Below are 12,704 nucleotides of genomic sequence, written 5' to 3' on the forward strand. Positions count from 1 at the left end.
TGATTATATTGTTTCTTAAAAAATTTTATTTTTCTATGGGGAGACAGAAGAAGCGGAGACAGGAGCCGAGAAAGTTGCTCGCGCGTGGACTCGATTGGAGACAGTGACATTGGTTAAACAACGCCGAGAGCTGTGTGATATTACGCAAGGTGAGCATTGTTTCATTGTAACGAGCCATCGTAATTAGCCTCATTACGTTTCTAATAACTGATATTACTTGGTGGATATATCTTTGATATCTTAGACTCATGGAGCACTAGTTTCATGAAATGAGCGTGCATTTAATGGATACGCTCTAATGATCGATGAAGATTCACGTTTCGCAAAAATGCGATTAGAACGCTCCATCTCTTATTATATTTTTTAATCGTTTACGCGAAAATATATAAAGTGGATTTCTTTGATCGAACATTTCTTTCAATAATTTTATAATCAATTGTTGATTATTCATTGAAATCAAATAAAATGATCGACGTTAAAAATGAACCATATCAAGTTCGAAATCGACAGTACGTCTGCCTTAATCTCGTTTCGTTGTTGCGCAATCGACGAAGACGCCTTGGTTTCCCGTTACTTTCTTTTCTCTTGAAAATAACTTTCGCGGTCGATCGTAAGAATGCATGCATATCCCTGTTGAAATCAAAGAACGATTATTATTCGGTTCGAAATAAATGGAATTGACTTATTTCTTACTGCTTTGGTAGTTTCGATTATTTCTTAAAGAGATAAAAAAAAAAAGAAAAAAGAAAAAAAACAGAAAAAAGTCAGCATCGGTTTCGAACGACGCACTAACGTCGATGTTCCTCGCGTGTATTCGTGAATGGTGAAAGTGGCTGGCTGCTGGCTGACCAGTCGGTTCATTGTGCGCGTTGCAGACGTTTCGCGGAAAGGATCGACTTCCCGGTCTTCCGATTACGCAAGTGGACGAACCAGTTTTGGGCCAGGTCGCAAAACTCTTCCTTTCTATTTGATGTCACCCTTCCTTTTTATTACGCTCGAAGGAACCTTAAGTACTTCGGTACCTTCTTTATTTTCATTTGTACATATTTCATTTACATATATTCGTATATCTTGTAGCTTATTTTTAATATTAATTTTATATAATTTGGAAATGACATTAAGAGTATATACGATTTAACGATATTGATAAGCTAATTTTGAATAAATAAATAATTACGATTTTATGATTATTTTATTGTAATCTTTTTCAAATTTCTTTTTATATTCGTTTCTTAATAATGAATCGATTGGGCGATTTAATCAGACACCCGATAATATGTTTCACGCGTATCAGTAAAATCGAAACTGCGAATAAGAGGAAATCTAGTAGACAACTATGGTTATTAAAAGAGAATTGGCTTGTTCTGCTCTGACGCCAATCACTCGAAAAATAGAACGGAGTTCTCATTTATCACGAACGTTCAATCAGTCGAGCAGTCATCCAACACGTTTGATCTAAGAACACTAACATATTACGTAAGTGTATGACCAAGACCGTACGTGGAATTGATTCAGTCATTAAACACGATGACGAAACATCATTTAGTTAATTGTATTATTTTAACGCATCGATGTGACATACTTTTCAACAAAACTTTCTCGACAATATAATCGATCATGATTCGTATCTGTTCATCATTTCAAAATAAGTAGTTGAAGAAAATTTCGAATCACTTATGGACTGTAACGGGTCACTTTGAATCGTCGTGTTTACTCAACTTTATGAAAACACACGTATCTCCGACTTTCCTTGGCTACTTTTTCGACATTCCCGGGATGCTCGTCGTTTCCGCGTCTTTAAATTACGAAACTGGGCGAACCACTTTCTGGACATCTCTTCCTCGCTACAATTGCATTTCACCGCATGAAAGCAGCTATGGTCTCTCTGCGTCTCTCTCTTTCTTTTCTCATTCTCTTCCATCCCTCTTTGAGAAAGTAGTTGGATTTTAAACGCATGTAATTGCGAGGAAAAAAGTCATTCGAGCGAATGACAAAAAGCACGAGCGCGAATTTTATACTGACGAGATCAGATAACAGGTTCCTGTATGATTTTCTTGCAACGATTTCTATCAGCGGATTCGTAACTGCTTTTCCGATGTAATGATCGATGTAAGAATAACTTGATTGTATATTGTTAAAATTGTAAACAAATGAGACTCGTATAGATTCACGTAATTGCGAATCGAATGAAATTATTAATATAATAATTATGAGAAAGTCGATAACTTTATTCATGTTTTATCAACACTTAAATCAAGATAATGAAAAGTGCTGATTACAAATGATTACAGACATTGATTACGGATGAGCGTGGAACGCAATTTGTAAGACTTATATCCTCGCGTGATACACACAAACATACATAAGTTCACATACGTTATATCAAAGAATTAAGTATTTCTATTTCTTTCCATCGAGTATTCGTTAAAGAAATATTAAACTTAATGATCAACGAAATTAACATTTCTTTTACACTGGACCCTTTGAACGAATCTTTTGATTTCAACTTCTTTTTTCTCACTTTATAGTTCTTAGGCATATACTTATCCATTTTTTGTAATGTTCGTAGTTCACATGTTTGTAGAATTCGTCGATTTCTTTTAATTGAGGAATATCGCAATTAAAAGAATGATCGTTGTTCCGAGTATCCGAGACGTTTCGAACATTGAAAATGCAGAGTTGTAATAGCCACTTCCGTAAACTTGTAGTCCGGCTGTTTCTATACTACGTTTGCAGTAATCGCCATCTGAAACAATAAATGAAAAACATAAATCTTTAGGAGTTTTTGTTCGCGCGATCGATTTAGACGGTTGTTAATCTATAGGATCAGGATTGTTTCAAAAAGATCTCCGATCTCTAAAATTGCTCGTAATTTCGTAGTTCAGTAAATTGATCAGTTATAAAGATCGAAATATCTATTCGAATATCTATTAGATCATAGTTACTTATAGCAATATTGGATACGTTGATTTTTCTTAAATAGGGATTAAATAAATATTTATAATATCGAATACTCTAATCTACATACCAGTCTTGTTGGTTCATAGATTCAGATAATGTTCGGCTTGAGGGCCGAATGGGAGGCTCTACGAAACTTTGGAATTCGTGCAATCTAGATAAAGAAAAAGTCGAGGGGAAACGATAGAAGTCGCGGGATAAAGAGTCGAGTGGTACTCGCTTCTCGGCCTACTTCGATGTTACCGATTTACACAACGTATTCGTTTGAAGAAACTTTCCAAGTAAAATTCACGAGGTAAAAGAATCAAAAGGGTTCTTCGCGAAGTCGATCGATACGAGTCACGTACGCATCTGTACTTTCCATCGGAATCGCTTATGAGGAGACGGTCTTTTCATTTTTCTTTCGACATTCGATTTCAGTGAGTTTATATTCTCTTCGTATATATTGAAAATACTTGATATACGTTTATTTCTATACATACCGAATAAGAACACTCCGTAACGCGTTAATTATTTGTGATATCTTTAGCTCCATCCTTGGTCCAGTTTCCGTGAATATAAATTGTCGCTACTTCTATCGGAATTACCATTAGAAAATACTTAACTTCTAGGAGAGTAATATTTATGGCAGAGTAAATAGTGTGTTGTGTGTATAGTATGATAACCGCGAATAAAGGCTACTACACGGTATTCGGTTTACCATTCCTAGCATCTATGACTACAAAATTAAATTTAAAAGCTTTCCTTTAAAACAATTTTATCGATTTACTCTTTTGGAATGAGAAATTTGTAGAATTAAATATCAATATATACGAATGTTCTTGTTCCGTACAGCTGTATGGACGATCACAGATCTACGTAGAAGGGAAAAGGAGAAAGGAAAATCTACGCTTAGCATTCCAAGTCGAGGAGGAGCTCAGAAGCTCCGTTAGAATCGAGAGTGAACGCAATTTTGACGTTGGCTCACGTAAGAAAATACGGAAGAGGTGCGCGCGCGCGTCCGCAAGAGTTCTCCCGCCATTCACTCATTCGTTTTGTTGCAGATACATACATGCAAGAACGTCCGAGGTGCGTCACTGACTGAATTGCATGGATGGTTATGGGTTTTTAAGGTGCAACGTGCGATGGAAACGAGAGTGGAATCGTCGAACGTGTCTCACGACTGTGGTTTCCCTCCTTTTCTCTCTTTATCTCTCTCTCCCTCCCTCTCTCTCTCTTTCTTTCTCTCTCTCTTTTGCTCCATCTCCATCACTATCACACCTTCTTTCCTTCTCACACTCTTCTACTACCAGAGACTACTCCGATTTCGTAATTCTTCAATCCCACGGGTTCCAGAACTTTACGATCTGCTATCTAGATCGGTGACCGAGCTCGCGTTTCTATGTTTATGCGGAAATAAAATCGATCTGTTTCGTGTTTTTTTTTTTTCTTTTTTTGATCCCTGGCACGAATAAATTTCAAAAGTTTCTTTCTTAAAATTATAGAATATTGATCATTTTCGAAACTCGTGCAACGTTCCACGTTAAAAATTTGACGGATAGTGCTAGTTACTCAAGTTCGAATTTGGTGAACGAGTGATCGCATAAGATGAGAAAGGTACACTAGCCCGTTAATTCTAATAATTTCAACGGTACGGTAGCGTATCATAATTTAGTCGTGTGTGTCGTCACAAGAAGGAGTATTTGTAGCGTTAGCCGGTAAGTAGTACGTGGGAATCGCAACCTTCAATCTGTTACGGTAGGATATTGCATAATTTGTAACAAGTCACTGGTAGTGGCAGACACGTCACGAGGATTAGATTTGTACACTTTACGTGTAATAGTTAAAGGAAATATGGTTTGTAAACAAAATAAAAAATAAAAAAGATTAGGAAAAATATTGGATTAGTTTTAATTACGCGAAATAATTTTTTTTAGGAAAATTTTCTTACCGTAAGACCAACCAACAACCTCACCGGACCTCAGATTCTCTGTTCTCAACCAGTCTTCGAGTGGTCTGAAATATTCTCTTAAAGCGGATCCGTCCAATCTGTATTCTCCGATCGCTTGTTCGAGTGTTTCTTGCCATGGCATCGACGAACCCTTTTCCATCAAGTTTCTGTAATAAACGAATTTATTTCTTTAGAAATTCTCGATCGATTATATCGATTTATATTTTCTAAAATGCATATCTTTTATATCACATACATACATGAGTATATTTAGACATATCGACGAAATTTTTTCTTATATTCGGAGAGAACATTAATTACATACATTTTAAATAGTTTTTATATTGTTTGTAATTAATCGAAACTTTCCACATTCGATATTTTAATGGTACCTCTATATCGCTATAAAACTCGAGCCGTTTCTCAAGATAAAGAAGCGTCTATATGCGTACTCGGTTAGCTTCTTATCGAAAAAAAGTAAGAAAGGCGTTGTTCGCACACACTGTATAATTAGGCCCACCCGTGAGTAATTGGATCGAGTTACACCTACTTACCTAGCCGTGCGACGCAACAATGCGTAATTTTATAAGGAAAATCATCAGAGGTTTATATATGTATGTATAATATATAACGAATGAGCAACGAGTGAGCGTGTTTCATTGCGCCTTTCGTTTCGAATCACTCGCTTCGAGCCGTATGGTCGTTGAGAATCGTGCATACCCAATTAGGTTCGTGCGAATTCTATGCTTTAATAAAACAATTTTTGTTGTTAAATTAATCCCTTGAGGTGGTTTCTTTCTTTATTCGTGATACCTTTGTAATCGACAAGCTAATAAACAAATTATACGATTACTTTTAAATGGAAATCTTTCTATCCATTTTTTTTTTATAACGTATATATTATATTATTCAATCGTACTCTTTTCTTTATTATAACTTCATTCATGGAAATATCTTCTTTCAAAATTGCCGATGTTTGTCGCTTATATTCGTCTAAAGAAGTGCGATGATGCGAAACACGGACACGACGTATCGCAGTTGAATCGAATATAAAAAAACTTGGAAAAATGAACGTCTCTTTGTTCAATTTTATTTGATAATACTCGACTACTTCGAGGAGTAAAAGCGATGAATTACGATACTACTGGACCGATTCAACGAGGGAGTCGTTTTCTGTTACGATGCGACGTCTGATTCCGTTGCTGTCAGCAGCGTGTGCACGCCCTCGTGTAATATAAACTTGCTTTCCTTGGAATTTCCTTGGAATTTCCCTCACGTCGACGTCTACCTCGTTAATAATTCTGTCTTTGCACGACCTCGAAATGTTTTGCTGAATATCGTAGCCTATTTTCGAGTATTTGATTAAAAGATATAATAAAAAAATTTCCTATTCGTATCGAAATGAAATAATTAGAAATTTGTCGATTCATATCTCCTGTTTCTATTAAGCGAGCATTTTCTTTTACGTAGAAACGTCGTTCGAAGTCATTCGAATAGAGTCATTCGAACGTAGTTTGAAACGTTTGAAATCGTTGCACAGTGCGCTGCCGAGAGAATGGTGCAATTTTACTCGATAAAGACGCTTTTTAAGAAGCCGCGAAAAGTGTAATTTCGTTCGGTAACGAGCTACGAAATAACAAACATTTCTAATTTCTATGCTTTTTGATGTTTGCTCTTGAGTATTATTGAACAAATGAGAAACATTAAAAGTGTTAATATCGATGTTTCCTCGAGCTTTTACGATCTATCATTTTTTTTTCTTTTAAAGTGAAATATACGGTTACATAAAACAACGATAAAAAAATCGATATTATGTAAGAAATCTTTTTTTGTTATTTAGAGAGGAGAATTCTAAACTTTTTTGGAAAGTAAAGAAAATGACAATAATACAAAACTCCCTTATCAATTTTAATTTCTTTTTAAAACGACGTACCATAAGATTCGATTTAAAATATTGAAAACAAACAAAAAAGGAAAAAAAAAATAAATTCGTCCATGCCTTCTCAAGTAACTTCCGGTTCTTGCGTGGAACGAAGAAAAAGAAAACAGGCAACTTTCTTCGTGGGAAACTGTTCGATTGGTAAAAAGGAATTCGGTATGTCGGGAAGGTTCCCCTCTCTTTCGTGAAACTAATTTATGTCGATCTCATAATTTCCGGTACTCGACGAGGAGTACGCTCGTGCCTCGCGCTCGTGCTCACGCGCGCATGTTCTAGCGAAATCAGACACTTTCCTACCGTCGCAAGGATTTCGTAATGCGGGATGCTGAGAGCATGGCTCGTTATGCGTGTTTACTACGTCGCGTTGTGCTGTTAGCATCGATCTTACGAACGAATCTTTTCATTCCGTTACCATCGAGAAAGCTTCTACCGATTTGTAATATTTTTTGCAATTCAAAAGAGCTCCTTCCAAGATTTAATACAATTCTATAACCTAATTCTTTCTCTTGGTATTCATATATTTTAAATACATTTATGAATTCGCATATATATAATATTAATATCATATGATCCCTATTAGAAGATAACAAACGTTTAATTAAAAAATAAGACAATTACGTTCAATGTATCGAGGAGTTTATCGTTCCACTCGAGGTAGCTCGAAACAAAATCGTGTGCGTTCGTGCGCATGCTGTTACTTACGCAGTGAAAACGGAAGTGTAACCTGTAACAAACCACTTACATTCTACTCTCTCTCTCTCTCTCTCTCTCTCTCTCTCTCTCTCTCTCTCTCTCTCTCTCTCTCTCTCTCTCTCTCTCTCTATCTCTCTCTCTTCCTCTTTCCTTCTCGCTCTTTTCGAATGTCTCGAGTTTCTTCGTCTTTTGCATGGATCGTTTTACACATATGGCGACACATAGAGCTTTTTTCTTCTTTTTTCTTCTTTTTCCTTTGACGATCCTTCGAGAGTTATTTTCGTAATTTCGTTAGCTGCATCCCGCGTAAGACGAGAGTTCTAGATCGTTTTTCGATCACGGAAAGTTAAGGCGATGCTTTGGAACAAGTATATATAGGCATTCGATCGATTCGTCTCTCTATATCTAGCTTTTTTCAAATTTCACTTACTTTATTCTTTATTCTATTTTTTTTTTAAATCGATGATCGATTGATTTATATCTGTCTTTGTTTTTTCTCCAAAAAGAACAGATATATTCTTTTCATGACAATTTTGATTTATCGTTGAGAATGAATCGTATAAATAAATGATTATAATTATTTACTTACTTAACAGAACGATTGCTATATATATTTTCGGTGCAACTTTCACGTCTTTCTTCGTATATTATTACTTCGATTTCATTTCGTTCTTTGATTTATCCACGTTGTACAAGATATCGCTATGTAACAAGATCACCTATAGAAAATGTTATGATGGGACTACGGTCCATCATTTCGATAGCTTCGTCGTTGTGACAAAAGTTGAAGGACGAGGGTTGCTGGCTATCCGCAGCGAAATTGCGAAATGAAATAAAGGTTTTCCTTTCGGTGACCCAGATAGACATCGAATACCGGAGATTGCCGACGAAGTAGGCGATCTGATCGATGATCGATCTGACGGTGATTATTGTGACTCTTCGATAGATTGGATTATACTTACACTATGTACTTTTCAATCTGTAACCTTGGCTGATTCACTTCCCGTTATTTGTAGAAATTGTATACATTTACCTATATGTATAATAATTAGGAAAAAGAACATTACTCTTCAAAGTATTTCGTAATTTCCTATGATTAATACTTTATATCAATTAATCGCGCAGATTCGCTCTAAAGCGAATAGCAGTGAGTTTTTATTCTTTTATAAATTATGAATCTTACGAATTTTAAAAGCGTTTCGAAAAATCGTCTTTTTCATTTATGTCATATCGAAAGAATGCTGTTCGATTTAGTTTTATATGTAATAATGTGCAAAAGAAATGTCATCAGGGGGATGGAATGTTTGTTTATGATCAAATAAGAAAATTCTTTATGGACAAAATGCTGGTTTGTCGTATCCAATGAATTTTAACCTTGAATCTTAATGAAACTGAAATGTCAAGACCGGGCTAAAACGGTTGGCTAAACTAGATTCTGCCAATAATTTCGTGGCTTTAGCTAATTAAGGCAAGCAAGATTCACAGATAGCTGACATTTTAAAAATCGATTTACGGTAGGATAATAGATCAACGAGGATGAGAAATATTTATGGAAATGAGATGATCATGCCATGGATATTTAGATACGTGTTGTCTGAAGAGATGAATTATTTAAAAAATATTCTACCGAAATTCACGATCTAATTTACAAAAATAATTATATATCAACATTTTGATTATATAATAAATGTACCAGAGTTAGAAAGTGTATCGGTGATAGATATCTTGATTTTATTTATTTTTTGATTTGACGATAAATAGCGGTATTCGGTCTAACGACTTTTTCTATTTTCTTTCTGCCTTTTTAATTTTTTTATTTACAGTCACACGATCGCGTACGGCAGCAGAGCGTGTAAATGAGAATGTTCGTTTTCCTCGTACTGAAATGCGCTCAATCCGAGCGGTTCCCGCGATTTATCGCTTTCCACTATCTTAGAAGGAACCAGTGAAGGTTCGAAGTTTCCAAGTAATGGACGTTGGGGATGGAAGAGACGGTATCATTGAACCGTTTCTTTCTCCGGTTTCCCTTCTCTCGCTTCGCCCATTGTCTTGTTTGTCACGATTCATATTCTTTCTTCTTCGTTCGTCCGCTCGGAGAGTTACACGAATGCGTTAGATAATTTTATCGACGCGGGATCGAGACACATAATAACAAGAACATTGCTTCATCGTACGGAAATATTCGATGTAAATTTGCCGGTTCCACAGGAATAAATAATATAGTGCTTTGTCTGAGAACTTCGATTACATAAAGAAAAAGTTTTGTGAATATGTTAGGTGATGTTTCAAACAAATGTCTGAGAATGAAACCGTAATAGAATTTTGTCCTATATCTAAAATGTATTTTTTAAACATATTTCAAAAAATGAAAAAAAAAAAAATAGAAAGCAGAACCGAGTCTTCTTAATTTATAAGCGGGTCTGGCATCTTTCTCGTTTCGTACTTTCACGCGAATATTCACCACTTATTTCGTTTCTCAATTTCATCAGAATTTTTATATTATTCGTATAATATGAATATGAAACCGTACTTACCCGAGAAGTCTTCCAGCTTCGGGACTCCTATAAAAATCACACTTATGCAGTGGTCTTCGTGGATCTTCGGGGAATCTTTGACCCGCAGCTTGACATAGAGCACGGTAAATTTGGAACTGAAGGATTCCAGCCACGAAATTTCTGTAAACATAAACAAAACGATGTATCGAAGGATACAAAAAAGCAATTTGAGTATAACACTTTCGAATGAAAATATATTATCGCTTACGAAGAGCATGAGATTACATAAATATAGATATGTTATTATTATTTTTTGCAAATTTAATGTATAAACAATTTTAAAACTTTTGCAATAATGAAGTTTTTAATAAAAACAATAATTGTCAATGAATTCTAAGACCCAATGGTCTAGCTTGAAACGTTTTCGTGGGCCTTGAAAAACGGTTTCCAAGGTCAGGGCCACTCTGTTCTCGGTCTCTTTTCGTCGAGTAATTCGATGCCATCGTCGATACTTATCTTCCTCTAATAGATTGACTCTACGATAGCAAGAGAGAAAGAGAGTGTCTATATGTGTCTATATACATGTGTTGTGAGATCGGGTCATCCTGAATACGAGCACGCGAAGACATCAGCGTTTCACCGAGATTCCTCATCGGCAGCGACCTTTACGTAATGGCGATGATGGTAGATCGAAATCGCGAATGTCGTTTCTACTTTCCACAGTTAAGGCATGATTTTACATGGGCAAGCGATCATTTTATTGCTCGAATATGCTGCGACTGATTTTAATTTTTTCTTTTTCTCTCTTTATTTTCCCTCCTCTTTAACATACGGTGCATCTAAATTTTCGACAACGAGCAAGCTCACAATCTCATTGACTTTTACTTTCTTTGAGAATTAAGATATAGAAGTTGTTAATCAAGATTTTGAGTTCTGATTGGAAAAAATTAAAATCTAGTTATTGTTTTCTTTTTTTTTTTGTATTTACATACAACATTATTACTTTTTCATGTAAAAAAAATAAATAATTTGCGCTTTTTCGCGAACTTTGAAATGATACGGCCATGTTTTCATTTTGAATTATACACGATAGCAAATAATATCGAAAAAAGAAGCCGAGGGAGCGAAAATATGTCATTTAAAAGAATCAAGAATCGTTCGAACTTTTATCGATTGACCTTTCGCGAACGTGCTCATGCTCAAGAGAATGTAGGCGAGTGCACTCGAGGTATTGTAAAAACGGTGAATTTGATTTGATCTTGATTTCCTCGAGGGAAAGAAAATATAGCTGTCTCGTTTGTCTTACTATTAGATTGAGTTTACATGCATCAATGAGTTCGAGATCTTCGTCGTGAATGGCGAACAGTGATTCATCCATTTACATCGATGATCCAGCTCCATTCACGGTTGGAAATCGACTAGAAAAATTATTGGATCGTCGATGATTCGTCTACGTTCTTTCGTGCTCAAGCGATCTCACGATTTCAAATAAATGCGTGCTTGCCAGCTCTAAGGAGGATGCTTCTCGAGTTATATTGATATTTTTTACATGTTATATATATATTTTACATCGTTGCTTTTTACGCCTTGTAAACATTGCGAAAGTCGGTTGCGTAAAGTTCGAGAATTTTGCCAGTTGTACGATTCTAAACGCGGAAGTCGTTTAACGTGGCTGGCAAATTTGCAATAGAAAAGGAAGAACGTCTAAACAGGAAAATAATGTGCTGAAATGAAATGGTAAATGGGAATGCAAGAATTAGTAGGACCGTTCCGGTTCTTCTGTTAATCATATTAAAGTTTCTACGGCGAAAGGATTGGATCGTCCAATAAGTTTTTTGCATGCATATATACACAAGTATCTACAAATAGAGTAATAGTTGCTACGTAATTACGTAGTGTAATCGTAAAAGGGGCGATCATAGAATATCGGTAAATTCTGATAAAGAAAAAATTTTCCTCGAACCTTTTCGAATACGACTTATTCATAACTCTCGTTCTCATATAAGAAAGAAATAAAAGCATATCTCGCACGGTAGAGAATAAAATGGGGATCGCGAGGCTCGCCTTGTCGATCCGCGTGTCCCACGAAAGGGAGTAATGGTTTGTGTAGAGTTGCGATCGTAGAGAGATAAATTGTAGGTGAGCTTGTCCCGGGGTACGTAACGTGCCGTAACTATAGCGCGTACGATAGGAAAACGGATCGTGCTTCTGTCTAGAAATACGTAGATATATGTATCTATGTATCTGCGGTCTGAGTTAGACGAAGGAAGAAACGAAAACGAAACCGTGACAGAGAAAGGGAGAGGATGGTTGATGACGTGGGAGTCGATTCGTGCCGATCGTTGGACTCGTTTCATGCGATCGAGAGCTAAGAGAAAAATAAAGTTCTCTTTGAACATTTTGTTAGTACAACTGCTCCTTAGGTTATTGCTAATGCTACTTACATATCATTAACTTAACTCTAGACTAGTTTTACAAAAGAAAATCGAATGTTTGCAACCTTTGGACGTTTAATTGCTTTTGATAATTACTTCAATCTTCTTGAAAATTTTCTTTCAGATTCAACGGATAAGGTGGGAAGATTTCATCTGCTTAAAGATATGACAGTTAGCTCGAATTATCGAATACTTTTGTAGCGAGTAAACGAAGGAAAGAAAGAATGATCGAAGGAAGGAAGTAGAGGAAAAAG

At 35.9% G+C, this 12,704-nt stretch overlaps 1 protein-coding gene and 1 long non-coding RNA gene across 3 annotated transcripts in view; one reads left to right on the top strand and one right to left on the bottom strand.

Annotated features, from left to right (window-relative positions):
• Position 1: 1 nt before the first annotated feature.
• Positions 2–4,147, top strand: LOC122637721. The gene is made up of 3 exons (XR_006329291.1): positions 2–149; positions 3,793–3,925; positions 4,002–4,147. It is a non-coding gene; the product is annotated as an uncharacterized LOC122637721 (long non-coding RNA).
• Positions 2,208–12,704, bottom strand: part of LOC122637716 (angiotensin-converting enzyme) — a 31,466-nt gene continuing 20,969 nt past the window's right edge. For both annotated transcript variants that reach the window (XM_043830050.1, XM_043830051.1), the window contains exons 10-12: positions 10,055–10,195; positions 4,889–5,055; positions 2,208–2,746 (exon numbers count right to left, since the gene is read on the bottom strand). In XM_043830050.1, coding sequence (XP_043685985.1) covers positions 2,601–2,746; positions 4,889–5,055; positions 10,055–10,195 — 454 coding nt within the window. In that variant the 3' untranslated portion in view covers positions 2,208–2,600. The remainder of the gene's footprint in view (positions 2,747–4,888; positions 5,056–10,054; positions 10,196–12,704) is intronic.

The sequence above is a fragment of the Vespula pensylvanica genome, chromosome 2, assembly GCF_014466175.1.
Source record: "Vespula pensylvanica isolate Volc-1 chromosome 2, ASM1446617v1, whole genome shotgun sequence".
NCBI classification, from domain to species: Eukaryota; Metazoa; Arthropoda; class Insecta; order Hymenoptera; family Vespidae; genus Vespula; species Vespula pensylvanica.